Below are 26,107 nucleotides of genomic sequence, written 5' to 3' on the forward strand. Positions count from 1 at the left end.
TTCTCTTTTGTTAGTGATATATTTTCTGACAAAAAATTGCATAATAACTATTTGATCACAGCTACATGTATAGGTTAACAACCAGACAGAATTACACATAAGTTCCCATTGCCTCTGAAAGGGGCATACACAAGATGTGGGATCACAATTGTTATATTCTATTTATCACTTTTTTTGCATATAATGATTAACTTGGGCATTTCCAATGCTTCACAGAAATCTGAATGTAGTTTAGTTACAAGTGAGTTATGGAGTTGGAATTCATTGTTTGTAAATAAAGCTCAAGCCTTGTTTTTGTTTACATAGATGTTATATTTTTCATTCAAATCTTGTTTTGTCTGGCATGCAACATTGTACAACAGGTTGTCTTGATTGTCAAAAGTTATTTGTTTTTAAGATAACATAATTTCTTCACAGTACATGATATGTAAAACCAAAACGTAATAAGGAAAGCTTTCTTTACATGCATATGTATAAACAAATAATAAAGAGCTCAGTATCTTTCCATCTATGCAAGCCAAGGCTTTTTCGGTCCACTCTGGTAGCAAAGATGACTTAAAACTTAACCTCCTTTTACATTAAAATCTTGGTCAAGCATTAGAAATACCTAAATTAATCATTAAAAACTGAAAAATAAATTTCATTTTTTCATGCTCAAATTGTTTCTTTGTCCCTTTTAAAACAAATAAATATTTTTATCAAATCATGAAACCAAGATTTATATTGGTAATTAGCCTTCATCCTTTTGGGTTTGGATATAAAATTCCAACCACAATACAAAAACAATTAAATGTTATGGAAATTCCACATATATTGTTAATTGTTTTATAACGCATAATAATACCAAACACTGGTCAATATCTACCCCACATTTGACAGTATCCAATGTTATGCTCGTCATTAAATGTTTTCTATCAAAACTGATAATTTTCTTGTTATTACTATCCTATATGGCAGACGAAAGTTCAAATTAACACAAATCTACGTGTTGATACATGTATTTATAAATACAATGTACTTTTCCAAGTGCTGGTTAAATCAGGAAATCATTTAATTGACACTTATGAAAAACAACAATAAATTTCACTTTAAACATAGCTTTCAATACTAAATATATCTCTATGATTATCTAAAGAGAAACAAAGATCATGAGATACATGTTCTAGTGAAATCTTATCTCCGAAAAACTGACCAGTAAGGTATTGTGAACAATAACGTTTTGTCTGATCTTGACTTGTACTGACATTACACTTGTGCATGGGTCATACATAATTTAAGCAAATTTGATGCTTAGTGAAAATGTACATTCTCATGATAATTTTCAGAATTGATTCAAATAAATCATAATTTCAGCTTCAAATTAATAGAGAATCTACCTAAACATATGTATAAACATTCAGCCTAATATTGACAACTACTGTAAAATCATTTTTATTCGTGAGGGTCAATGTTTGTGGGTAGCCAAAATTTTCCCGGTCCGTGGGGACGTAATTTCGTTGGTAGTGCAATCGGGATAATTTTAATAAATATTAAACAAATAATTGTGTATAGGTTCGTTGGCAAGGGTTACCCACAAATGCCACAAACATTGGTCCCCACCAAACAATGATGATTCCACGGTATTAGAACAAGAAGCCTGAGGTTCAATGTAGTCATGGCACAATCATCTTCAGGATGCATCAGGTTTGAGTTGTAAACCAATGTCAACCAGTACCACGGTCATTGCAGCAGAAGTTCGTATGACAATGAAACTGTACAAAACTAATCTAAATGTAATACAGAGATTTTTGCGTCACTTCACCCTGCCAACAGTTTGAGGGCACGCACTGCTGGAATGATCTGGTCCATTCTTTGAATATCTGAAACATTGAAAGGTTTTGGTTGAATATCATCTACCAGTATCACCTGTCATTAAAAAATATGTTCTGGAAAGCATGCATGCTAAATTCTACATTATCATAGTTTATATTAAAACCATATTTATGAAAAGCTAATTTTCTGGCCTCAAAACACTCATACAAATTTTCAATACCATCACCAAAAAAATTAAATATCTTTAAAAATGGTGGAATTCAAAGATAAAAAGAAAACTCATAATACAAATGTATATATGATGGTTTTTACTCCATTCATTATTTAAAAAAAATCACCTAAAATCTCGAACAGTTTCCTGACAATTTCTTGAAATGCTGGGAAGAAATCACTGTGTTCCTCAAGACGTCGTATAACTCTGAAACACATGGATATAAGGTATAAAAAAAATGAAAGTGTATTTTGATAAATGTGAAAGTAATACATGTATAATCCAATTTTCAAATTCATGCTGGGCTGTTCTTTGTCAATACATGTACATGTATAAAACTTCTATTGATCTACTTTAACTAAGGAAAAATGAATTAAAAATCAATGCTCAATTTAAACATTGAATGACGAAAGCACGACTTTTTTTAAATTTCATGTGGGGCATATGTAAATCCAAAGATACATCAAGTACTATTTTGATATTCCAAACATTAATGTGAACATAAAAGAACAATGATAACATTCAATAGAGCTTTGATGTATGAGCATCTACATCATGTAGCATTATCCAGTTCTTATATTTCATGCCAAGTTTATGGCCATGATCAACTTATGGTAATTCGAAACGACTCCACCCAGCAAATGACATTTATAACTGTCTGCGAAATGGTGGAAGGCTGTCCTGTAGACTTACAGGACTACATGAGCTGCTTGGTCGTTGTGCGACATGACAGTGACATAATAATTAGTCCTTGACATTTGGTGCTTACCCCTCAAGGTCTTCGGTCTGTAGTAGAGACTTCAGCTGTTTGGAGGTAGTGTTCCTGTAGGTTTGACACAGATGGCCTACAGCATCCACTATCTCTGAGGACTTGGCATCTCGTTCTGTCATACAGTGTAAAAAAAAACATGTAGCATCAGACAAATTCACACAAGGGAAACTCCTCTGAGTCAGTCAATAGATGACTGAAATGGCATGAAAATTATTCATGAAATTTAGAAAAAAAAATGTATAATGTTTACTTTACAAATTATTTAAAAAAAAAATCCTAACAGAGTTTACAACAAATTCAATTTTAATTTATAACCAGACTTTTGACCTGCCTAACACAATTGGATCCACCTTAGTTTCCTCTTAGCAGTTTTTTGATACATGCAAACTTTTTTATTGCATGTGTTGATATTTCTAAATTTCAAAAGTCTTTTATATTGTAGTTGATATTGTTAATTACATGTACTTATCAGAAACCCTTACTACTTATGTAAGCTAGTACATAAAAATATGTGCTATCAAATATACGCGAAAAAGACCACGCACAATGCTACCGCCTCTTGGTTCTAAATCTACATCTTTTTCACCACTGGAGGTTAACATGTATGCTCTTACCAAGTCCGAGCAGATTCCGTAGAGTATTTAGGACGTTGTGGACCTCCCCCAATTTTGTGTAGATGTCATTCATTCTTGGAAAAACCCCTGACACCGACGGAACATCGAACAAAGTCTGGAAGTGCTGCACGATGTTCTCCAAAACTGTACGGGATGGGTGCTCCTTTCCATCCTGAATGAAAGAGGTAAGTAATAATTCAAGAAATTGTAAAACACATGGATGAAATGCAACCTGATAAACATAGAAATGGGAAGAAGGGGGGGGGGGGGGGTCAATCAGACGTTAGCTTTCCAAATGGTACATGTATTACAGATCATTGTTGGCTTTAGTACATTTCAGGTCTCTCAGTCTTTAGAGATTTTAAAATATGTTCTTATACAACACATGTACCCCAGTACTAATAATGGGCAAGAAAATACTATGTTTGAACAAAATAGTTTACATGAGAATTATCAAAACCAAAATTCTCTCATGACCTGTACATGATTCATTTGTGAATTTCCACTGAGCTGACAAGATGGGGAAAAAATGATCTTTTGGTAAAGAATTTAATTCATGCATTTAAAAAAACATTTTTGTTACATACTAAACAATCATAAAACTAGAAGTCAAATAGTGTGTGGAACCATAAAAAATGTCAGATATAAATTTAGTTAATGCTGCACCTTCTCCCTGATAATCCCATCATCATATACTATCTTATCCACCGCTGAAATAATCTGGGTCATCGATGAATCACCACTCATGCGGATCTTCAGCCATGGGGCCACTCTCTCACCAAGTCTGTTTATGGAAATTTGTAACTCCTGAAAAATAGGTTCCATGATTAAAGCACTGGTTAAACCTTTTGAGAGCAACATACACATTACAAGATAAAGAAAGGGAGGAAAACGACATACAGGTGAATAAAGACGTACAGGTGAATAACACAATTTATGAAAACATTTTGAGAGAAATATCTATTACTGATACATGAAAGGTCTCAAAATTGCACTATATCTCCCAAATGTTGATACATTTTATTAAGTATATATTATTTAACACAATGTACATATTGCTACATCTAAGACAGTGACTTGAATCAAGAGCTTGCTCAATCTGTTAGCATTTGGTAATTAATATTGTTATACTTTCATGTTAAATACTGAAATCCGATTGGATTAGACGCAGTTGATAATCCTTTCCATTACCCTCAGCGTTAGCAACACAATTAGCAACGGGTAACATTACGAATTGTTACATGCGCGTAAATTATGAGCGAACGGTTCACTCTAAAAATCACGTCATTCCTATAAAAAGCAGTAAAGTTTTCTTTAAAAGTAAGACATTCAGTATAATAAAATAAATAGTGCCTGTTTGGGAGGAAAACAGTTAAAATTGGCACCCCTTGAAAACCGTTGTCAACCTCCGCTTCGCGTTGGTTGACAATGGTTTTCTCAGGGTGTCAATTTCAACTGTTACCCTCCCAAACAGGCACTATTTATATACTGTACATTTAAAACTATTACCAGTTACTAAATATATGTTATGTTTGCAAAGTCTAATAGATCATCACACTCATGCTAAAACATGAGTTCAACATTCTGTAAATTAAAATTAACTTGATATATTTAGCACTGAATGAAATTTGCATGAAAAATAAACATTACAGTCAAAATTTTTTGGATTTAAAGCAATTAGAAATTATAATAGGTGGCAAAACTTTTTGAACCTTATCAATAGAAACTTTATTTCCCCACATAAAAAATACATGTATTTACTTATTTTATGCAAAATCTATTACAAAAAACTTATGTTTTTCTCTAAGTTGAAGCTAATTTTATCACATATTTTGTTTTTTAATAATCATATGCAAATTAATGATGATCAGGATTATAAACAGGTCGAAATAAAATATAACTATGCACTGTAATTTCACCTTGAGAATGTTACTTTGATATATACTAGTATAACCTTAAAGGTCTCATTCTAATGCAAACATATTCCATAACCCTGACGGGAAATACATTACATGTAAATTTCATGCATTTCCAAATTATCTCCATAGATCATCAATTTGGGTCAGACCAAATGTAAATGAAATTCAGGTCAAATAAAAAATGCAAAACTTCAGTGACAAAGCAATATTATGAGCCATTAACAATGTAAACCGTGACCTTTTCGATATTCTATAGATGACGTAAATCATCAGTAAGTATCCGATTCGACTGTCACTGATACCAGCCTGTATTAGGAAACCTCGCCTTTATTTAGGTCTAAGGACTGTCACCAAATCTAGAAATTAATTACACTCCCACCTTAGCTTTAAAACATAATTATCATGTTTGCTCCAAGCTATGAATCTCCGGAAATGATATGTATAAAAAAAGGCCCGATATAATGTATGATGTAATGGTAATGAATGGCAGAGATGCATTATTCATCAACAAAGCCCTTCCAAAGTACACAATTTTCATTAAATTTTGATGCATGGACTTTAATGACATATGATGAATGAACCTTTTATATTCATGGTGGTGAATTTTAACCAGCTTTACTCCAACGAGCACATTAATGTCTTGAAGCAGTTCCGGAAATATCAGCTCTCCTGGCATTTTATTTTCTCATTAAAGTCTATTAGGCCATTTTTTGTTCTTTTATAGCTTTGTAATGTCATGTTTTGTCCATTATGGCTTTATTTCTACTAGATCTCCAAATTATTCTGAATACACATGAACACGGTTATAAATCAGTACACACAACTTTTAAACCTGATTGGATTTATGTAATCACTAATTAATTAATTACATTCACAGGCATACCAACATTTATTTTGTTTATTACTCAAAAGGAAGGAGTAAGTAGTGCACTTTTTGGAGATCTATTTTACCATTGTAATCAAAAGTGAATGACCCAGCTTGAACTAAAACAATACACCATTTATGTAAATTGTCCTTTTAATTTGTTCATTCTAAAATACATTGTCATGAACTCCTGTCGGCAAGACGGAAAAAAGTGTACCACGCATGTCATCCAGAACGCTGACATTTTACTGATGTATTGCCGTTTAAATTTTCAAAGAAATTAGGTTGTTGCCTTGGCATTCAGTCCCTCTATAAGGTAGAGGTTGGTCATTCATCACAGCCATCACTTTTTAACCTCAGAATATTTTGATATAAATTCCTGTGAGAAGACATTAGCATGTCCCCAAGACAGGCGTACTGTAGTCAGCTGACATTTATCATTCACGGAGAAAGGGAATTTCAATTTTTAATGAAAACCAACTTGTCGCCAAAACGCACAGGCCATGAATAATAATGGCCAGAGAGTAACTGCGTGAGTGACTCAATTGATGTTTGGTTAATCGGTTTTGACCTTTATTCCTATTCGGATGGAAAAAAAAATTCTTTAAAATTGTTTGACAGTTTTTGAAATATGTTATAGATATTTTAATTTTTAAGTAAATAATTCACACTTCTTCTTTCGCAATGGCTATGTGAAAGCCATGTTGTTTCTTTTTATAATTAAGTTTGTCAGTTAGTTGACACTTTTACTATCATGAGCTAGCAATAGAACTCTAGGAATGTACACAATTTATAAATTTTTTTTGGATGCTTTGAATATTATTTAATTGTGTAAGCATCATAAAAAAACTTTTTTTGGACATTTTTATGCAAATATATATTTCAACATGATTATGGATTTTGAATAAAAATTCTTCAGTTATAAAAAGCTTGTTTGATAACTGGTTTTTAGTGTCAATAAAAAATTATTATCTCTATTTTGTCCCAGTTTACAGTTTAGTACACTATTGTACTGGTAAGCAAATTGTATAAAAAAAAAAAAAAAAAAAAAAAATTGCAACAGGTCAAATTTCAGTAACGTACTCATTAAATACTTGGGATGATAATAAATATGGTGTGAGAAAAAAAATAAGATACATGCAGTACAGAATGAAATTATGAAATTTTATCATCAGTGTCTGTAGAGTAAGGGCAAACAATGATTTAATTTAAGCTCCATATTTATGATCCCGATATGATTTATGTAATGGCTTCCTTAATATGTCAGGACAGAGATGATTCTAATCATCATTAGAGAATTTCCAAGAACTACAGATGGAGTCAATAACCACATTCATCATTTTTTCATAATAAACAAGCAGGGCATTAGAAATAATTGAGATGAGTGCAGATGGTACATTAGAAAGGACAGTTATACAATGTTTATATTTTTTCATGCAAATGAATCTTTACTTACACAGGTTCCCTTACAATATATCATTTACCATTTCTAGTACTACAGAATCATTAGATTTAACAAGTGATTCAACATCTAAGCAATTTAAGGGTAACGGTACCCCTAACTCACATAATACTCTAAATACCATCCATTATTTTGGAATCTATGAAAATCTGTCCCCCAAATTATAAAAAATAGCAATCAATTAGAAAATTAGCCCCTTTTGTCTTTGTCAAGAGTTAAGGAATACTGTAAAATAGAACATTTCTCTGTGTTTTTCATTATGCTAATTGCAGATGAGAACATCATGAAATGGAGGTAGCAAACTCATTTTTTCAAAGAGATAACTTACAGGTACCTGTAAGTACCGGTAAGTACGATGGGAAACTTTTTTCTCATATATACTGGTATGAAGTGTACATTCAATTAAAGAACCTCACATTTATAGAAATATCTTTTAAGAACATGGTAAAGAGCAAAAACTTCCATTTCTGCATAACTTCTCAACAGGTCAATGGGGGTTCTATTTTTGAAGTCATGATTAAAGGGGCATGGTCACGATTTTGGTCAAAAATTATTTCTCCAATTTTAATGTTTACAATGCTTAAGTAAGTCATTTTTAATGTACAACCAAAATTTGAGTGTCATTTGTTGAGTTATAAGCGAGTAACAGAGCTTACAACTCTTAGCTATGTAAACAAAGCCTTTGTTTACATTTTAAATGATGAAGTGCAAATTACATATTTAGACCAAAAATAATCTGTTAAACGTTAGGAACTGTTTATTTATGCTTAAAATGAATAAGAAGATAGACAAATCAGTTTGAAAAAGATTTTTACTGGTATATTTAACATGTGTAAACAAAAAAAGGGCACGAGCCTTGTTTACATGACAAAGAGCTGTGAGCCCTGTATCTTGCTTATAATTCTACGATTGACTCTCAAAACTCATTTGATCATTAGAAATGCATTCCTTAAGTATTGTAAATAATAAAAACAGAACTAGATCGTTCTCGTTGCGAGCAACGAGTGGGTCTTCCGTCCAATTTTTGAGTAAATGAGATAAAATCCTTCACCTTTAAGACTAAATTGTTAATCAACGCAAAAAAATAGGGAAAAAAAATTTCGGCACCCAAGGCTTGAACCCAGGTCGCCTGGGCACATGTCCACCACTCTAACGAATGAGCTAATCGGACTCTCGCTTCAGGAATTTGATGCTTAATATCTCGGGAACGCATCAATCGATTTTATTTTTTTTTTACATATTCTTAATCAGTAAAAGAGTCTCTATCAACCCGTTAGAAAAATATATAAAAAGCAAAAAGTTAAAAAAACCGATTTTTTATCTTTCCTTCCGGTGACGACCGGAAGTGACGGTGGACGTTTTTATGACCATGTTGCAACAGGTAAAGTGAATGTCTATCTTCACTGAAAATTTCAGCCCTATATCTTTATTCGTTTTTTGGATCTCTAGCCGACAAAATTGACTTTTAAAAATCGTAAACGGACGATAACTTCCGACCGGAAGTGATTATCAAAAAATTGAATCGGCGGTACAAACTTCAGATACCGACACATCAACCCTCAAAATTTGAAGAAAATCGAATGAGCCATCTTCGAGAAATCGCCTGCACAAAATTTGTAAGACAAAAAAAGAATAAAAAGAATAATAAGAAAAGTGAAAAAGAAACAATAGAATAATAGTAGGGTCTTCCGCTGAAGACGGAAGACCCTAAAAATAAAATTTGACCAAAATCGTGACCATGCCCCTTTAAGAGTATCACATTAGCCTATAGTTTGACTGATGCATTATCAGTACCCATCATTTCGAGCAATGAATTTCTCAAACATTTAAAATATTTGAAAATTATTTCATTAAAACACTGATCAATTTTCCAAGTACACAACAAATTGTGTTTAACTTCATTTTTTTGAAAAAGTTTGTTCAATAACTTAGATGCCAATCCTAAGTATTGATATATATTCAGAGTCAGATTATAAATTGAGCTATCAATAAAAATTGTTACAGCATGACAGAGTATTTACAATCAGGTATTTAATGAAAATCTTTTTACAAACAGAATTTTTTGATAACTTCAATCTTAGAGATCCTAGTTAATAATCTGTCTACTGATATTTTCATGAAATTGTTAATTCAATTTTAACCATGAAGTATAGTGTAAAAAAAAGCATGAAAGAAATATATAATCTGTAAGTGATCTTCCACTGCTTCTGCAGTAACAAATTTTCAGGGTTTTTTTTTTTTTTCATTTTCTGATTCCAATTCTCATTTGAAGAAAACAATTAAATTATCTGACTCTTCATCTGTAAGAGATGAGAGAAATTCCATTTCTTTTCTGTAATTTCTTTACTGATCAAGTAGTTACTTAAGATACATGCACGAGGGTTGATCCAAAAGTAATGTCACAAATGCGATAAAATCGTGAAAAATCTGCATAAAGTGACAAAAATTTGTGCTTTGAGATATCTACCTAGTTCAATTCAGACCTGAAAATTTTAATGCATTATTATAAAAATTTCTGATGATAATACATTCTGTAGAGCGTGAGGTAAAGGATAAGGATCTCTAGATCTTTATCACTCTGGTAAAATTTTGTAATTTAAGACTCTATATAAATTTGTCACGATGCTATATGTTACATTTTTTTTCATAAAGTAACTAATTAATCTTTTTGTAATTGATGGAGCAGTATATTGGATTATGTAATGCGCGATCAGTTTGTCAAGGTCTTTTCAAGAAGTCATGAACGTAGCTTTATAATATAGCCATTGACATAAGAACTCAGCTTTAATTTTCCTTCAGAGCGTCTTCTATCTAATTTATTTATTAACATGACTTATGCCTTTATTAGGTATTGGAGCCATGTTAAAGGTACCCTGTTCACTCGCTCTCAATTTTAGGTTGATATATCAATTTCAGTACATTTTCTAGTGATTTCTATCCATCGAAGCAAAAAATGCATTGTATCACTATTCGCATGTCCAGCCTTTTTATCCCTTGATCTAGAGACAAAAGGCATTCGTTAGATATCTGAAGTGGACGATAACAGTCCGTAATTTTTCAAAACAGTTAGAAAAAAATTATAATATATCTGTTTTAAAATATTGTGTTGTTTTAGGATTTTTGAAAATTTTAAGCATATAATTTATTCATATATACAAACCTTAAAAGAAGTTGTAAATTCATGACGCGGCAAAGTCACATATATATCATGCTATAAACATCAATATCTTGTTAAGAGTTCAATGAAAATTAAAAAATTTGAATTTGAATTTTGATAAGGAAAATTTTGATGTATCATTCTACCGGTATACAACACAGCGCCAGTGAGAAGCCCAGTGTATAGTGTGACATTACTTTTGGATCAACCCTTGTATATAGCATACTTTATATCTTCTATCTTAGAACACTAGAACATTATAAGACTGAAAGTCTTCATAGCAAATTATACATTAAAGTCCTTTTCTCAATAAATGTATAGCAAACAGTGCTTACAGAAATAAATACACATATTCCTGTATTCTATATTAGTTTTGCCGACAGCTATAAAGTCTATTTAATAAAAAGTCCTCCCAGCTACATTGGTCCTTCAGAACAGCTTTAAAACCCCAACAGATTACTGGTACACCACCCCACATGTAGGAATAGCCAATATTACCTGCAGGCTATCCTGGTCTTGTTTCCAACACTGAAGCTTGGCTACTGTTCTCTGAAGGGATTTCTCTGTCAAAACGTTTTTCTTCTTGGAAGGACTGAGTAATCTCCCTTGCTGGTCCTCCTCATCTTGGCATATATCTTGGACACAGCGGCAAAACTAGGAGAAAGACAAAATATGTATGATATATATGTATTAAACTCTTTGTTGTTGAGCATGCCCACATCAGGCAAAAAATTGATTTATTACAACACATTGTGTCAAATGCTACACATCTCCTTTATCCGTAATGTTGATAAACTGGATATGGTACATACATATAATTATTGAAAGGGTTTAATTCTTGAACTTCCTCTTAAAGTGTTTAATTTCATTGTTTTTCTAAAAGTGTTTAATTTCATCGTTTTTTTTTTCAAAGGAAAAATAAGTCCATTTTTAAATTTATTCAAACTGAGTTATTCCCCTTCTCATATCTTCAGAGATTTTAAAATGACTCTCCAAATATTTATAATTATTTGGACAGTCATTTTAAGATCTCTGTTTTTAAACACCTGTATCTACACCTAAGGATTAATGAACATGCACTTAATGAACAAGACATCTGTATAGTGATACCCCCACTCTGATATGAATATACAAAATAAGCAGTCAACATTTAACAAGAAGTTGACATCAAATTTGTTAAAAAATGACTCCAATTATATGGCATGCCTAAAAAAGAGTGCCTTAAAATTTCAAACATCTGCGAATCATAGTTACTGGGAAATCTTTGACAAAAAATTAGTTAGACAGACAACAGACACACAGACAGACAGACAGACACACAAGGGTAAAACAACACCCCCAACCTCCGGAGCAGGGTATAATAATTGCAACTAAAACCATAAATATTTCCACAAATTATGTAAGATAAGCAGAAAACTGAAGGGCAACCCTTGCAAGAGAGCTTATTTCTAAGCATGTAGCAAGAATGTACAGAAAGAAGAACTATGTACCTTATTGCATACATCAAATTATTTATCCAGTAATGAATAATATTAAGGTAACAGCATTAAATGATAACAATGGATTTAATATACACCATCTTGATACACGAGACTATACACAAATGTACCTGCTCATATCTCTGAGAGGTTTCGAGATACTCTTTCTGTTTCTGTAACAAAGGAATGACTTCCTCAAGGTCCTCTGCATCAGTTTCGGTGCATATGTCCTGAAAACAGATCATACAAAGTTCAGCCCATAATTACATTTGTAAAAAAAAGAAATCTCGATTTTTAGAAAATAGCAGGTCAATGTTTTATTATTTGAAATCAACGTGCCCTGCGGCAGTTGTGCAGGGTAATAATGTGTACTTCTGACGATTTTTTTTAAATGTCTAAAGGTACTTTAATTCATAAATATGCATCATTGATTTTTGTCCCCCCAGAAAATCTTGTTCCGTAATGACACACATCCTTCGTCTTGTTACCCAAGGGCATGTCATTACCTTTGTTATTAACCACAAAATCATTAAAAGAAGGTGGTGATAGGAAAATACTTGTCATGTCAGACCTCTCAATGAATGATTTTTAAACTTCGTTAAGTCAGTACTGATGTGCACTATCACTCGTAATTATATATGTAATGACATTAACAAGGAACTCTAATGATTAGAGATCAATTATTGTAACCAAACCGCCACATCCCTGAGGTCTAAAGGATATGAATGGAAATACACCATCCTATTTTATAAAAATTTCAACACTGACAAAATTATTGAAAATGAATTCTGCAAAGATACAATGAGACTTACTGGCAATCCATATAGAAATTATATTATGTACTAGTATGCATGTATATCAAAATCTAAATTTAATTAGAGTATTGTATGTGTATGAGACTGATAAAAGTTTCACGTGGGAAAAGTTCTGCATACAGGCTCAATATTCTATATTTCTAAAAGATATGAATTTCTAGCATATGTTCGACTTGAAAATGACAGAAAAAAATTCAATTGGGGGGAAAAATATCAACTTTTTTAATGCTACAGCTATTTCTGAAAATAAAAGGTCCTGCAGTATTTGAACTCTGGACGAGTGGGTCGGTAGATCGAAGCTGTACCCATTGTGTCACAGAGATAGACATCAAAATTTGGCGATATAAACTGTGTGTTAAAATTGCCACGTTGTGATGTACTGTCATAAAAAGGAGAAGTCATGGGCTGTCAAGAATCCTTAATGAGAAAATCAGTTTGACTGACTTTAATGCTAAAAAAAGCTAAATGCTAATGCTAAAGTCCCATCCATGTTAAAGGAGGGGGTTTACGGGTTCTGTTCATAAGCATTCTTGGGGACACATCTTTAATTTGATTAAAATGCATTGCAAAGTTTGAAATAATGTGCCAGACAGGATCCAACACTCCACACTGAGAGCCACTGGGAGTCAGTTAAGGCAACTTACCATTAACAGTCAATTTTCAATGACAAAAAACACAGCTCACTCTTCTCAGAGGGGAGCTCACTGACAGTTGAGAAGTTCAAGAACCAACTCTGTATTACTTCTTACCCTGAGGTGCTGCCTGCAGAAATCTAAAGGGAGGTAATCCAGGTCCTCTAGTTTGGTACTGTACTTCTTTTTCAGTCTATAGGGATCTTTATTTGGTTTTTCTCCAGGTATGCTACAAACATCAAAAGTAAGCATTTCAGTATCTTATACACTTGCAACCCCCTGAAATTTCAAACATAAAAAAGCATAGCACACTGGGTTTTCTTTTAAGTAAACTGTATCCATAATCCATTTGTCAACCCTGAATTTGTGAACAATACCTATCCAGAGAAATGGAGTACCCTATAATGGCCTATATGCAATATTCTGCAAGAAAATGTCTCAAGTTCACAAGCTGGTATTTTTTTCCTAAATTATCAATAAATCTGCTACAGTTATTGCAAAGATCCAAGAGATGCCACGGACATTGATCTCCACTATACCATTAACGTCATCAGTAAATTATCAGATCAGAAATACGTATTTGTCTCGCACTGATCATGAAAGTACAACTTCAAACCTTAAAAAGATTTAAAACCATGTCAATTTCACGTGTTAGTTCCAGTCAATACGATGTGTATTGCCTCAAATGTTTATTTTTAAGAGATCAATTGTGGCTGTTCCTAGGACCTCCTTAGCACATTTTCACTGTGTGTTTTTACATAAAATATATAATGTGTAATAGTAATAATCATATTAAAATGCCCTTAAAATACAGTACTGTACTAGGAATATGATTCCAAGACATTTAATAAATAAGTGAAGAATATATATTAAAAATCCAAAGAAAAAGTCTGTCATCTGCATGTGATTCCTTTGATCGATACACATGTAAATATTACTAACAAAACCGTTCGGGTTACACGGAACCGTCAAAATGACTTAAATTGTCTCCCTATAGAAGAAGCAATCTGTAGAAATACTGGGCTGTTAGTAGAATAGAAATAAAGTTCTTGTTTTTATGAATGTTGCAGGATAACCTCCTCGGTCTCGAAATGTTGTTTGAAACATAAAAGCCTCAGCTTTTATATTTCAAAACAACATTTCTCAACCTCGGGGACATTCTGCAACAATCACGAAAACTCATACATTATTTTTTAATCAAAATCCAAATGTTTTTCATGATCACAATCTAATTTATTTTGATTCTCTCATTCCACTACAAACCTGATGTTATGGACAGCCAATAATTTTTCCAGTTTTTTCATCCTTTGTTGGGCCACTCGGTAGTCTTGTAACTGAGGTCTAAAGAAACAGTGGAATAAGAATTTCTCTTTTTTCATTTTTGTTGTTGTGTATAACTATTATTATTTTACTTACACGTTACAAAAATAAAAACAATCATCATGTGAATAGATGAAGAGGTAGCACTTCATGCCTCAGTTTACCCTGTAGACAAATTTATTTTCACCCCTGTTATTTTTGCCATTCTACACCTGCAAACGGTTTCGCCTCACCTTAAATTTGCTCATACACAGTTAGAAATAGATACTGTATTAGTTAGCACAGTCATTAAAAATGTAGTTAGCACAGTCATTAAAAATGGCTTTGATAGCTTATTTCTAAACTTGCCAGCTAAAAACAATAGCATAAGGGGCGAAAATAAAAATGGGTGCACATTTCCCTGTATACAGTATATATAAGTAATGAAAGACAATGAACACAATGAAATAAAGTGGCCTTACCTGGAACCTGCATCTAGTCTGATTAGTTCCCTGTCATTCTCCAGCTGCTTGATCTTGTCTTGGGCTTTCCTTAACTGCTTTTCATAAGTCTATAATGATGAAGATAACATTTAAGTCTGATTCCATGATGCATATTGAAATTGAATGCCCTTTCTCTCTCTCCTCTCTCTCTCTCTCTCTCTCTCTCTCTCTCTCTCTCTCTCTCTCTCTCTGAATTTGTATTTAGCAAACCTCTACCTTTACACAATTATAACAAAATAAACAATAACATGCATTACATTTTTTCATAGTTAAAGAGAAGGGGGGTTATCAAATAAATTAAACAAAATTTACCCTACAGAAACAGTAACAGTTCTATCATATGGGATAAGCAAAAGTAAAGGAGTGTGTGATAACTAACAACTAAATTTGATTACATATACATCAATATGTGTATTTGTTCACTGATGATACCTGACATATTTTACAATAAAACATTTGCTGGACTCACCCTGACTAAAGATTTCATGTTATTGGAGGGCTCTGTCTGAAGGGAGAAAATTGACTGGTCCTCGTCATCAAAATCACGAGATTCACCAAGCTCTGCTGACCTAAAATGTTTGTTTTAGAAATCAATATTTTAAAAAAAAAAAAAAAAGAAAGAAATAAAGAAAAAGATTGGACAAGAAAAAGATAAAGCTGACATTTTCAATTGAAAGAAAATAAATGAATAAATGTTCATGAATATTAAATGCATCAATCCACCAAATATATAATAATTGTACATGTATATGGTAAACAAAAAAATTATGTTCTTGAATACATGATTGAAAATTGCAAAGAAATATTTCTCTTTCTATGAAAAGGTTACCCTTTACTATTATCATGTTATTAAAATTCATATTAGCAGTTTTCATAACTAATTTGAAAACATGACGTACATAATGAGTATCTAAGATGACACATCACACCTTTCAGTAATATCCAATATACTATAATCAACAAATTGGAAATTCTCAAACTGTAAAGGACTATATATGGTATGAGCCTAAAATGGCCCCCTGAAAGGAATATCATTATTTTACTGTAATTCTTTGTTTCTTTGTACAGAGATATATGTGATGTTTAAACTTAATGTTAATTTTGATTCAAGTGCCCACAATTTAGAAATACGGCATTGTAAAGACAGCCTTTTGCCGCCATTTTTGCATTTTAGCAAAAAAAAGCTTGGTTTCAAGCAGTTTTTCTTTCAGGAAACATAGAGCGCATGCTTGAACCAACAAAATATTATAATCATAGATGTATCTAGCCAAGTCTAATAAGTGACAAAAAATTTGTCTTGGTTCAAGCATGCGCTCTATATTTCCCATTCGTAAAAAGATAAGAAAAATGTCAATTTTCGACTAATTTTGATTGAATTATAGAAAGAGCGTCACTTCTGACGTCATATACTGCAAGTGAGTGCAAATAAATCAAACAAATATGTAAAAAATATAATTTATATCAACTCTTCTAAATTATAACATAACATTTTATTGTACCCGAAACACTTTAAAAAATGTTGAATTATGGGGGCCAAATTTAACTCTTATCATATATAGTTCTTTTCTCTAATAGTTCTAGACTCAACAAATACACAACAAGAAAGCTGATAGATATGAACTGGATAATGAGATATTGAACTTTAATCTGAAAGGTAGAATGAATAACCCTGACCTTAGCTCAATGTCCTAAGCTCCTGTTATTAACCGCTGGATGACTTTAGAATCTGTGACTAACACAGTGGTGACTAATGCGAGACAAATTATATTGACATAACAATCGGAGAATGTCAGAGTGGAATCTGGCCACAGGCTCGATTGAATACTAACCAAGGTATTAGCTTTTACCTCTGAGTAATATTGGGATTGTCTTGTAATCGTGAATAACTAAAAAGGCCAAATGTAGGATGTACCTGGAGAGTTCACAACAGATGTTGAATTGTTATTTTTATTGTCAGTTTGATTCTAAGGTGTTGCCATGTTTTTTGTTTACATAGGTAATACAGTGGTAAAAGTTTCACTTGAATATTGTTTGTTTATGTACTTTCATAGTTATTTATGAACATTACGTAAAAGTTTCTATTGGCTTTCACAAACGCTTTTAAAAAATGGAATTTATTTACAACACAGAATTGGCACAACTCATGCCCCTTTAATGTCTCAATTCTCAATGTCTCAATTTTAATTCTTGGTCCATTGAGTCTGCAATATCATTACTTAGCACCAGTGCATGTTTAGAACAATGTAATATAAAATGGAATAATTGCATTTCCAATACACTTTGTAAATCTTCCAATAAATCTCCATCAGGCAAAAGAAGGCTATTATACATGTAGATCTATATTAATACTTGCATTTAGTATCATAAAAATGAATAGGAAATATACATAAAGATGCTTACTTATAAAATTCAATCTGTTTTTGTAAGCCTAGTACTTGTTTTTCATATGCATCAATAATATCTAATAACCTGAAAAGAACAAAACAAAGCTTTTTAAGCTGCATGAAATGATGAATGATTAGAAGGGAGAAATCTGCATTCTAGAGTAAAGCACACAACAAACGATGAATCAACATCAAAATATCTGTTTTTATCTTCTTCATCAAGTATTCAGTGGAATCTTTCAAAAGTAGAGAAATCTTTTCAAAAAAAGAAGTTTTTGTTTAAAAATATATTTCATGAAGAGCCATGAAAATTTCGAGGTAATATCTTTTAAGGTATTCTGTGAAGAATTTGTGTCAAGTTAACAATTCATTATAAAATTTCATGTTGTTACCAGAACAGTGATTATTCAGTGAATTCATTTCTTTTGAAAAGATTTGAATTGATATCTCCCATGACACTGGGATACTCAATCGCAATACTTGCCAAAAAAGCTTTAAGTATGAATGCAATGAAAGGTTTATAAGTTTGGGTGTGAGATTTGAGGGAGAAAACGTTACAGAAAAACTGTTGAGCTATTCTCAGCACTCGAGTAGGCTCACTTACTTCTCATCCATCACGCTGTGAGCTCGAGCTGTCCGCTTCTTGAACTCCTGAAACACCTGACTCTGTCTGTTTGCTCGCTTATCCTCCTGAAATGAGATATCAATGGCACATTTTAACAATGACCCTTTTTAAAATACAGTTGAACACTGATATCTTGAATAAAATCAATATGTCAAATCGATTTGCAAGTCCCAACTACCTATTTTGTAAGTATTCAACCCTCGATATCTCAAATACTCGGATATCTCAAAGTTTTTAAACAATCCCATCTAGTTTGAGACAACGAAGATTGACTGTACAAGGTACTGACTTATACACGTATTAAGTATACACAGCAATAAACAGTACCTCCTCTGCCATTTTCTGGAGCTTGGTTTTAAGTCGCTCTATTTCCTTCTCCTGACTTTGACATCTCTGGGTCAGTTGTTTACATTTGGCATGCATCGCTTTCTTTGTATTGACCAGTTTCTCCTCTTCCACCAGTATAGACCCTTCCTCCTCCTCAAGCTCCTGTAAAAATAATACCTTTTATCAATATACAAAATCAATCAGCCCAAAAACAATTCTTTTTATCTTAATCAATGTATTGCCATTTCTTAATCAAGTTCAAAATTTATAAAACATATTCCTTATCTATGTTAAAGTGGAAAAGCTTCTATAAAAAGTCCCTTTTTACTCAAAAATACAAAATTCAGCTATTTTTGTCCTTTTCATATAATTTATCTCATCAATTATCATATTACCACTCCAATATATACAGATAAAAAAAAATGTTCTATACAATAATGTAAAAAAAATTTAAAATACATTTACTGGAATTCATTATTCAAATACACATGTGCATGTCAATATATAATCATATTATTCAGTCTTTACCCTAAAAGATCATTAGTGATTGGTTTAGAACACACTTTTCAGAAGTGATTGAGAGTTTGGTAGGTCAAGGTTACTTGAAGCCTGACAGTACTATAAATAAATACTGGTATTCAAACTGACTCCCTCATCAATGACTTAAATATCTCATTTTGGAAGTCAAACAATAAAAGTAGAAAAGAATTATTATTTCATTATTAGACTCTTTATATTCACCTGCACTCGTGATCTTGAGCTTTCAAGTAACACTTGCAATTCTTTCATTCTTCCATGATACTTTGATGTTAAATTAGTCTGCTTTTCCAGATCCTCCCTGTAAAGTCCATAGTTGAGGTAACAAAGATAACTTTTAAAACATGTATAAATTCCAATAATCATAACTTCTTTAAAATATGAATTAATTAAATTCTAGTCATAATGAGCTATTGGTTGGCTGAAACTTTTAAATTATATCATTTTAAACCTTTTTTTCCTAAATTACACAATATATGACCTACCAGGAAAATCCCAAACAAATCAATCAAGTTTAAATTTTTAACAATGTAATGTCATTGTTGAGAGAAAAATTTGTTGCCAAGGTGAAATAAAAATCAATATCTTTTTCATGCACCACTGGATCAGGTAAATACTGTGACATAGATTACATGTGCAGATTCAGAAATTTTTCCCCGAAGGGAGGTGGATGAGGGTTGTTAACAATTTTTTTTTTTTGGGGGGGGGGGGGGGAGGGTGTGTGTCCAGTTTGAGACCTATTTCAAATACCTTTACCTTATGGATTTCAGAAGTTTTAATTTTCCAGGGTGGAGTGGGGGGAGAGGGGTAGTTCCAAAGCCTGAATTCCCCTCTGGATCCCCACATTGATTATCTGGTAGTTTTATAGGCAGGATATTTTACAGGGAAATAACTTGATTTTTTATTTACCGGTACTGTGAGTTTGTGTAAGTTGAATATCGAGTTGAGTTATCCCCCTTTGCAAATCTGAATCTAAAAAGGTCAGGCATTGACTGCCAAATCAAAGGCAAAAGAGACATAACTCAAACAAAATAATCATTTGAAAATTATAAAACAATCTGAATTAACAGCTTTACTTGAGTTTGTTGTTGGTGATGATCAAGTCCTGAATTAGAGTCTGTCTGTGATCACAGTCTGCAACAAGGGAGAGAACATTGTCTCGTAGTGCTTTACTCATGGCTGAATCCAGGCACACAGTTCTGCCTAAAATGTAAAAGAAATTCCCTTCATTTATTTTAATTTTTAATAATGAAACAAATTTTACTAAAGGACATATTACAACATTTAAATAAAAAATAATGAGTACTCAAAAATGTATTGTCAGTTTTTTTAAAAGAGTGAATTATAAATCATTTATGAAGATCCAATGTTTTTTTAAAATTAATAAAAATATCTGCTACTGCATATTACAAAGTGCAGCTAAACGTTAATTGGCAAAGCCCATCTTGCGAAATGAGGCATAATGGTAACAAGTCCATGAAATTATGTATAAGAAAATGAGTGAGAAAGTTTAATCAGGGGAATTAACAGCTAAAAAAAAATCTAGCTGATGGGCACCACCATATTGGCCGTCATTTGATTAAAAAAAAAAAGCCACACACACAAACACAAAAAAACGTTACCGGTATTAAGAGGAACCAACCTTTACGGTACTTCACTACACCGAGACTTATACTTTTTAAGATACTACGTCACAAGATGGCGATATAAATGTTTTGTTTAACTGTTTGTATCAATCGATTCAGATGTATATTGTCATAGCTCAGTGGTTAAAGTATCAGGCTTGTGAACCGCAGGTAATGAGTTCGAATCCACCTGGGGCTTTTGTTCATGTTTACTGAATGACATTTTTGAAAATATCATTTTTTATCTAAAATTGTACATTTTCTTGCCTCTTTGATATATATAATTCTTATCCATCATTCTTTTTATCATAATCAAGTAAATTTCTGCTGATTTGAGAAACTATTTTAAGGTGTAGTGAGGTACCTTAAGATAATGAATAAAGAAGTAAATTTTTAATTCATGGACATTTGAAATTAATAAGTATATTGAAAGAAGAGAGAAAAATTCTCAGAATCACTTTCATTCAGTTCAGATATATCCAAAAACAAAACTTGTTTTACATATGAAATATGACATCATAATTGTATACAGAGCATTTGACCAGTGTTTGAAATAACTGTCTGTACAATCCTCCTTTGACACATAACTTTTGGACCAGACAAACAAATTTGTTTGTACAAGTGCCAGACTGGACCTGGTGATTTTTTTTAAGTTAAGTGTACATAATATTGGGATCAGGGGTTTAAGATTTTTTAACTGATTACATCCTAGTCACAATATCGCTTAATTTCCATGTATGGTTATATAAGAACAGTCAATACAAGAGTTTAATTTACATGTACGTAGAATATGCTTTAAAGCAAGGTAGAGTCCCCAGACATGCTACGAAATAATTTAGGACTATCAGCCTTGAAAAGAAAGGTGGATGAGAACAACCAAATAAAAAAAAACAAAACAAAGTTTATGATGAAACCAAAAAGAAAAACAGATTTTTAAATGTTTTACATGCAAAAAAAATTCATGTATGTTTTACATTCAAATGAAAAAATTAATCAAATGTCAACTTTTTTCTCCGGGTTGGTTGAATTTAACAGGGCTGACAACTTATACTAGCTGTCAGCCCTGAGTGTCTAGCTAGTTTTCTGATAAGTTTAAATCACTGATGTGACATTAAGTTTGAGTTTAAGGGATGATTTGAGTAGGCAGGCAGATCCAACTGTTTAAGGTGGCTCACTACACCGTGAAATATTTTCTAATATCAGCAGAAAATTACTTGATTGTGATAGATATCATAATGGATAAGAAGTATTTAAGTCTAATAGGCCAAAAAATGTGCAATTTTGGACAAAAAATACATTTTCAAAAATTTAATTTACTAAACATGAACAAAAGCTCCCGACAGATTTTAACTCATGATCTGCGGTTCAGAAGCCCAATACTTTAACCACTTAGCTACGACGATATACAACCGAATCGAACAATATTAACAGTTTAACAAAACATTTAAATCTCCATCTTGTGACGTAGTGTCTTAAAAAGTATAAGTCTGGGTGTAGGGAGGTACCATAAGTTCAACTTACATTAAAAAATGTCTCAAACTGAGCTTGGCCCAACAGTCACACCATTTACATGTTAATAAACAGAACATATCAGGTTACTTTGATTAAGAAAGGTACCTGTCATGAGAGCCACATCTGATGGATGCAGTAACTTAATGATGTGTAGTCCATGATTTTTCAGCTTCCTGTTCACTTCTGTCCATTCGTCAACTTCATTCTGAATGACAAAAAAGGCTTATTCACACAATATAAATAAACTTAAAAAGAGTTTGAAAACCTTTATGGAAATAAGCTTATAGGTCTAAAATATTTCATTACCCTGTAATTTATGGTTGCATTAGAATCCATATCTCCTTCATAGGGTGCCTACAACATAGAAAAGTCAATGTCATTTCCAGTATATAAAAGAAACAAATCATTTTTTAGGCTGATAGCAAATAAATTTCTGAATTAAAACTTTTGATCCGTGAGAAATATTACATTATATTAAACTGTCTAGTATATTGCCATATAAATAATACATAGTTGTTTCCTATCATATCGCGGGTTCTATGGTATCGCTGTATTTGTATTTAAGAAAAGTAGCAAGCGCTGAAATTGACATTTATCACGGGATATTTTTAGACATAGTAAACAGAGGCATGCTGAACATCACTGAGGTATTTCAGTGTGCGAAATTAACTATTTTGTACTATAGACAATCGGTCTACAACATTTTCAAAACCTATAGACCTGACTGATTTCCTATAGACCAAAAACAACAACAAATAGTATTCTTTATTTGTATTGTAATTCTATTCAGGGTGAACATGGTGAAATAACCTGATACTTCACAACGCAATAGGAACTCTTCCTATAGGACATGGTGAAGGGTGCCTGGCTCTAAACCCACACACAGTGACATTGCCTTGTAATGATTATTTTGTAATACCAATCAAGTAAATTCAAATAAAGTAATTAAAGGAAAATAGATATACAAAATACCCTATTCCCTTGAATACTGTAGATAACACGATACAAAAGGAAACAAAAGTGCAGAATCTAAGACAATGTAAGGAAAACTGAACATCGGTCATGAATTCCAGGTGTGCAGTCTAGGTTCATGACTGCGAAAACTAGAATAATGTATGACTAATCTGGGTTTTTTTTCCCAGGTCTAGCACCTTGTGAATACTTCAGTTTGTCAAAAAATGACATATGCTCTGAATATTGTTTTTGACTTTTAAATAGCACATGGCAATTACATTCTGCTTCTGATCGCAGTGTATTTAAAAAGGTATTGAGTAAAACGTTCAATCGACTAGACGACAGGCTGCGTTCTTTCTATAGACAAGTTGGTCTACAAATATTCGAGTTATTTAATATAGACGGGGCGTATTTTCTATAGATTTTGTCTATCGGTCTACCGTTAATTTCGCACACTGTATTTAATAGAGGAAACTCACAATAACATTTGTTTTTGTAAATATTTCTGTGATGATAGATTTTTCGACAAAATGATTTAATTACCGCATTATCATAGGACTGGCTCATACATGTAACTGTGAATTCAATTCTTATGTGTTTTCTCGTATGTGCTTCCCTTCTAAAACTATAAATGATAATGAAAAATTGCACCCAAACTATAAAATCAACAATGCTTTCCATTTAAATCTTTTCATCTGAGCCTGAAGTTGTCAAAAGTTGACTTCTACATGTTAAACAAAATATCATCTGTAATTATTTTGCTATAGACAAAACCGATCTGACATACAAAAAATGAAAAAAGAGATTACGAAAACCAATTTTGGCAAAGAGTGCGGGACTTGAATGGCAGCAATGGCTCCTCGGATATAGAGCATGATGCCATCAGAGGGATAATCCATAAAATTCCAGCTGAAGTCAATCAGTAAGATGTATATTGTTCTGATTGCTGTGGTTTAACCTGTTAACCCCCATAATTTTTTCCAGAGATTGATGTTTCATCATAATTTTTATCCCGATAATTTATTTTCGCATGGTATGTTTTTGAATTTTATTTTGGTTTTCGCGCTTTAGCATTTATTTTTTTCTACCAGTATAGGTTTTTCTATGCAAGTCTGTGCAAGTGTCAAACATTGCTAATGCATCTACAATGTATGCTCGATTTTCTAAATGCATGCTTTGAAAGAAAAAATTGTTTGATATTCAACATGCATTCGAATTCAAATAAATTTTATCACAATTTCTCAACTGAATTTCATTTTTTATAAAAATTACCTTTTTTGACGTTTGAATGTCCGCCATATTGTTGCGACGGAGCTTTGATAACTCGTACGTATTTGAGATATTTCACCGACCCATATTTCACGTACAAGTTAATATTTACTTTCGTTTCCGTTGGGAAGGTACCCGTATTTTGTGTAAGTGTTGCCCAGCAGCATACTTTACAGGCATTATAAGCTTTTCTTCCGATAAAAGTTCATATTAGCATATATATTTTCTATCTTTATCCAAGATAAAATTAAAAGTTTTAACAGGAAACGAAACAGGTTTGCCCAGAACTGCATAACAATGCTACAAATGTGACTGTGTTGTGGTTAAATCTAGATCAAGCAGTTTCACACTGACAGACTTCACACATACCTGTATTATTGATATTAATGTTGTCATGCATTATATTGGAAAATTTCAATTTTTTGAGAAATAAATTTATAGAATTCATGTTAGTGCAATATTATCATGAATACATGTATAATTGATACTGAAAGCAACCAGTTGCGGTTGTAAAACATAGTTTATCTGATAAATATAGATTCACAATTGTGAAAATATTATTAACTCTTAGCTTAAGATAATGACTGTAAATTATAGTTTACAAACTTGAATCTATATTTATCATGTTTATCAGCAAAATCTATTGTCAACGTTATTTGCAGACAGATAAACTTAGAATAGTATTCACTAACTTAAATAACTGTAGATTCAAAACTATAAGCTACTGTTCTATTATCCTCAGTTTCAAAGGAGGTCCTGGTGATCACCTGCTATTCTCTACTAATTAGTCGGATTAATTAGTTCAATTGTTTTCTATTTTGTCAATGACCTGTTACAAACTATGAAGAATAAATGAGCCATATTGTCAAATTATTAATGTTTTCCTGCCAATTTTGATATTAGATCATGTTTTGTCATGATATATACGTATATGTAAATAAAACAATTGTAAAATATTCACACACCACAAGGAGTTTTGAAAGAAAAGTTCATTTTCCTATCTCCTGTCTAATACTTTAGACAATCTAATTCCTGTACACCAGATTTTAACTTGGTTTGTAAAATGTCATTTTGTCTCTGTGTGACTTTGTTTTTTATAAGTAGCTGTCAGTGATAAAGGTTTCTCTTTTATTGGTAGCTTTAACAATGTCCAACGACGTGGTAGCCACATGGCAGGTGGCCCTACCTGATGGAGTCCATGACATTGAGTTTGAACATGGGACAACATCTGGCAAAAGAGTCATCCGAGTGGACGGAAAGGTATGTTACTTTTATTGAATTCGACAAGTGTTGAAGAATTTTTTGCATAGTTTGAATATACCTGTTTAACTGTTT

The 26,107-nt window shown here is 32.2% G+C and overlaps 2 protein-coding genes across 5 annotated transcripts in view; one reads left to right on the forward strand and one right to left on the reverse strand.

Moving 5' to 3' along the window:
* LOC128177253 (centrosomal protein of 70 kDa-like) lies at nucleotides 1-24,836 on the reverse strand. Of its 3 annotated transcripts, none has more exons than XM_052843918.1 (19): nucleotides 24,776-24,836; nucleotides 22,856-22,903; nucleotides 22,655-22,754; nucleotides 20,489-20,615; nucleotides 19,617-19,713; nucleotides 18,876-19,037; nucleotides 18,528-18,613; nucleotides 17,940-18,008; nucleotides 16,009-16,108; nucleotides 15,519-15,607; nucleotides 15,001-15,078; nucleotides 13,855-13,966; nucleotides 12,422-12,520; nucleotides 11,311-11,466; nucleotides 4,076-4,216; nucleotides 3,410-3,581; nucleotides 2,793-2,907; nucleotides 2,151-2,230; nucleotides 1-1,859 (listed from the first exon to the last, which is right to left on the reverse strand). In XM_052843918.1, the coding sequence occupies exons 1-19, from the start codon at nucleotides 24,800-24,802 to the stop codon at nucleotides 1,798-1,800; spliced, it is 1,920 nt and encodes a 639-aa protein (XP_052699878.1). In that variant the 5' UTR covers nucleotides 24,803-24,836; the 3' UTR covers nucleotides 1-1,797. The 3 variants fall into 3 exon arrangements, with proteins under 3 accessions (XP_052699878.1, XP_052699861.1, XP_052699870.1); XM_052843901.1 differs by lacking the exon at nucleotides 24,776-24,836 and adding an exon at nucleotides 24,047-24,085; XM_052843910.1 differs by lacking the exons at nucleotides 17,940-18,008; nucleotides 24,776-24,836 and adding an exon at nucleotides 24,047-24,085.
* The window catches only part of LOC128177271 (fas apoptotic inhibitory molecule 1-like), a 5,117-nt gene continuing 3,801 nt past the window's right edge, over nucleotides 24,792-26,107 (forward strand). The window contains exons 1-2 of one of the 2 annotated variants that reach the window (XM_052843929.1): nucleotides 24,792-24,918; nucleotides 25,911-26,032. In XM_052843929.1, coding sequence (XP_052699889.1) covers nucleotides 24,792-24,918; nucleotides 25,911-26,032 — 249 coding nt within the window. Of the gene's footprint in view, nucleotides 24,976-25,910; nucleotides 26,033-26,107 lie in introns of both variants that reach the window. The other variant, XM_052843937.1, reaches the window with a different exon arrangement.

This window comes from Crassostrea angulata, chromosome 1 (assembly GCF_025612915.1).
Source record: "Crassostrea angulata isolate pt1a10 chromosome 1, ASM2561291v2, whole genome shotgun sequence".
Classification (NCBI taxonomy): domain Eukaryota; kingdom Metazoa; phylum Mollusca; class Bivalvia; order Ostreida; family Ostreidae; genus Magallana; species Magallana angulata.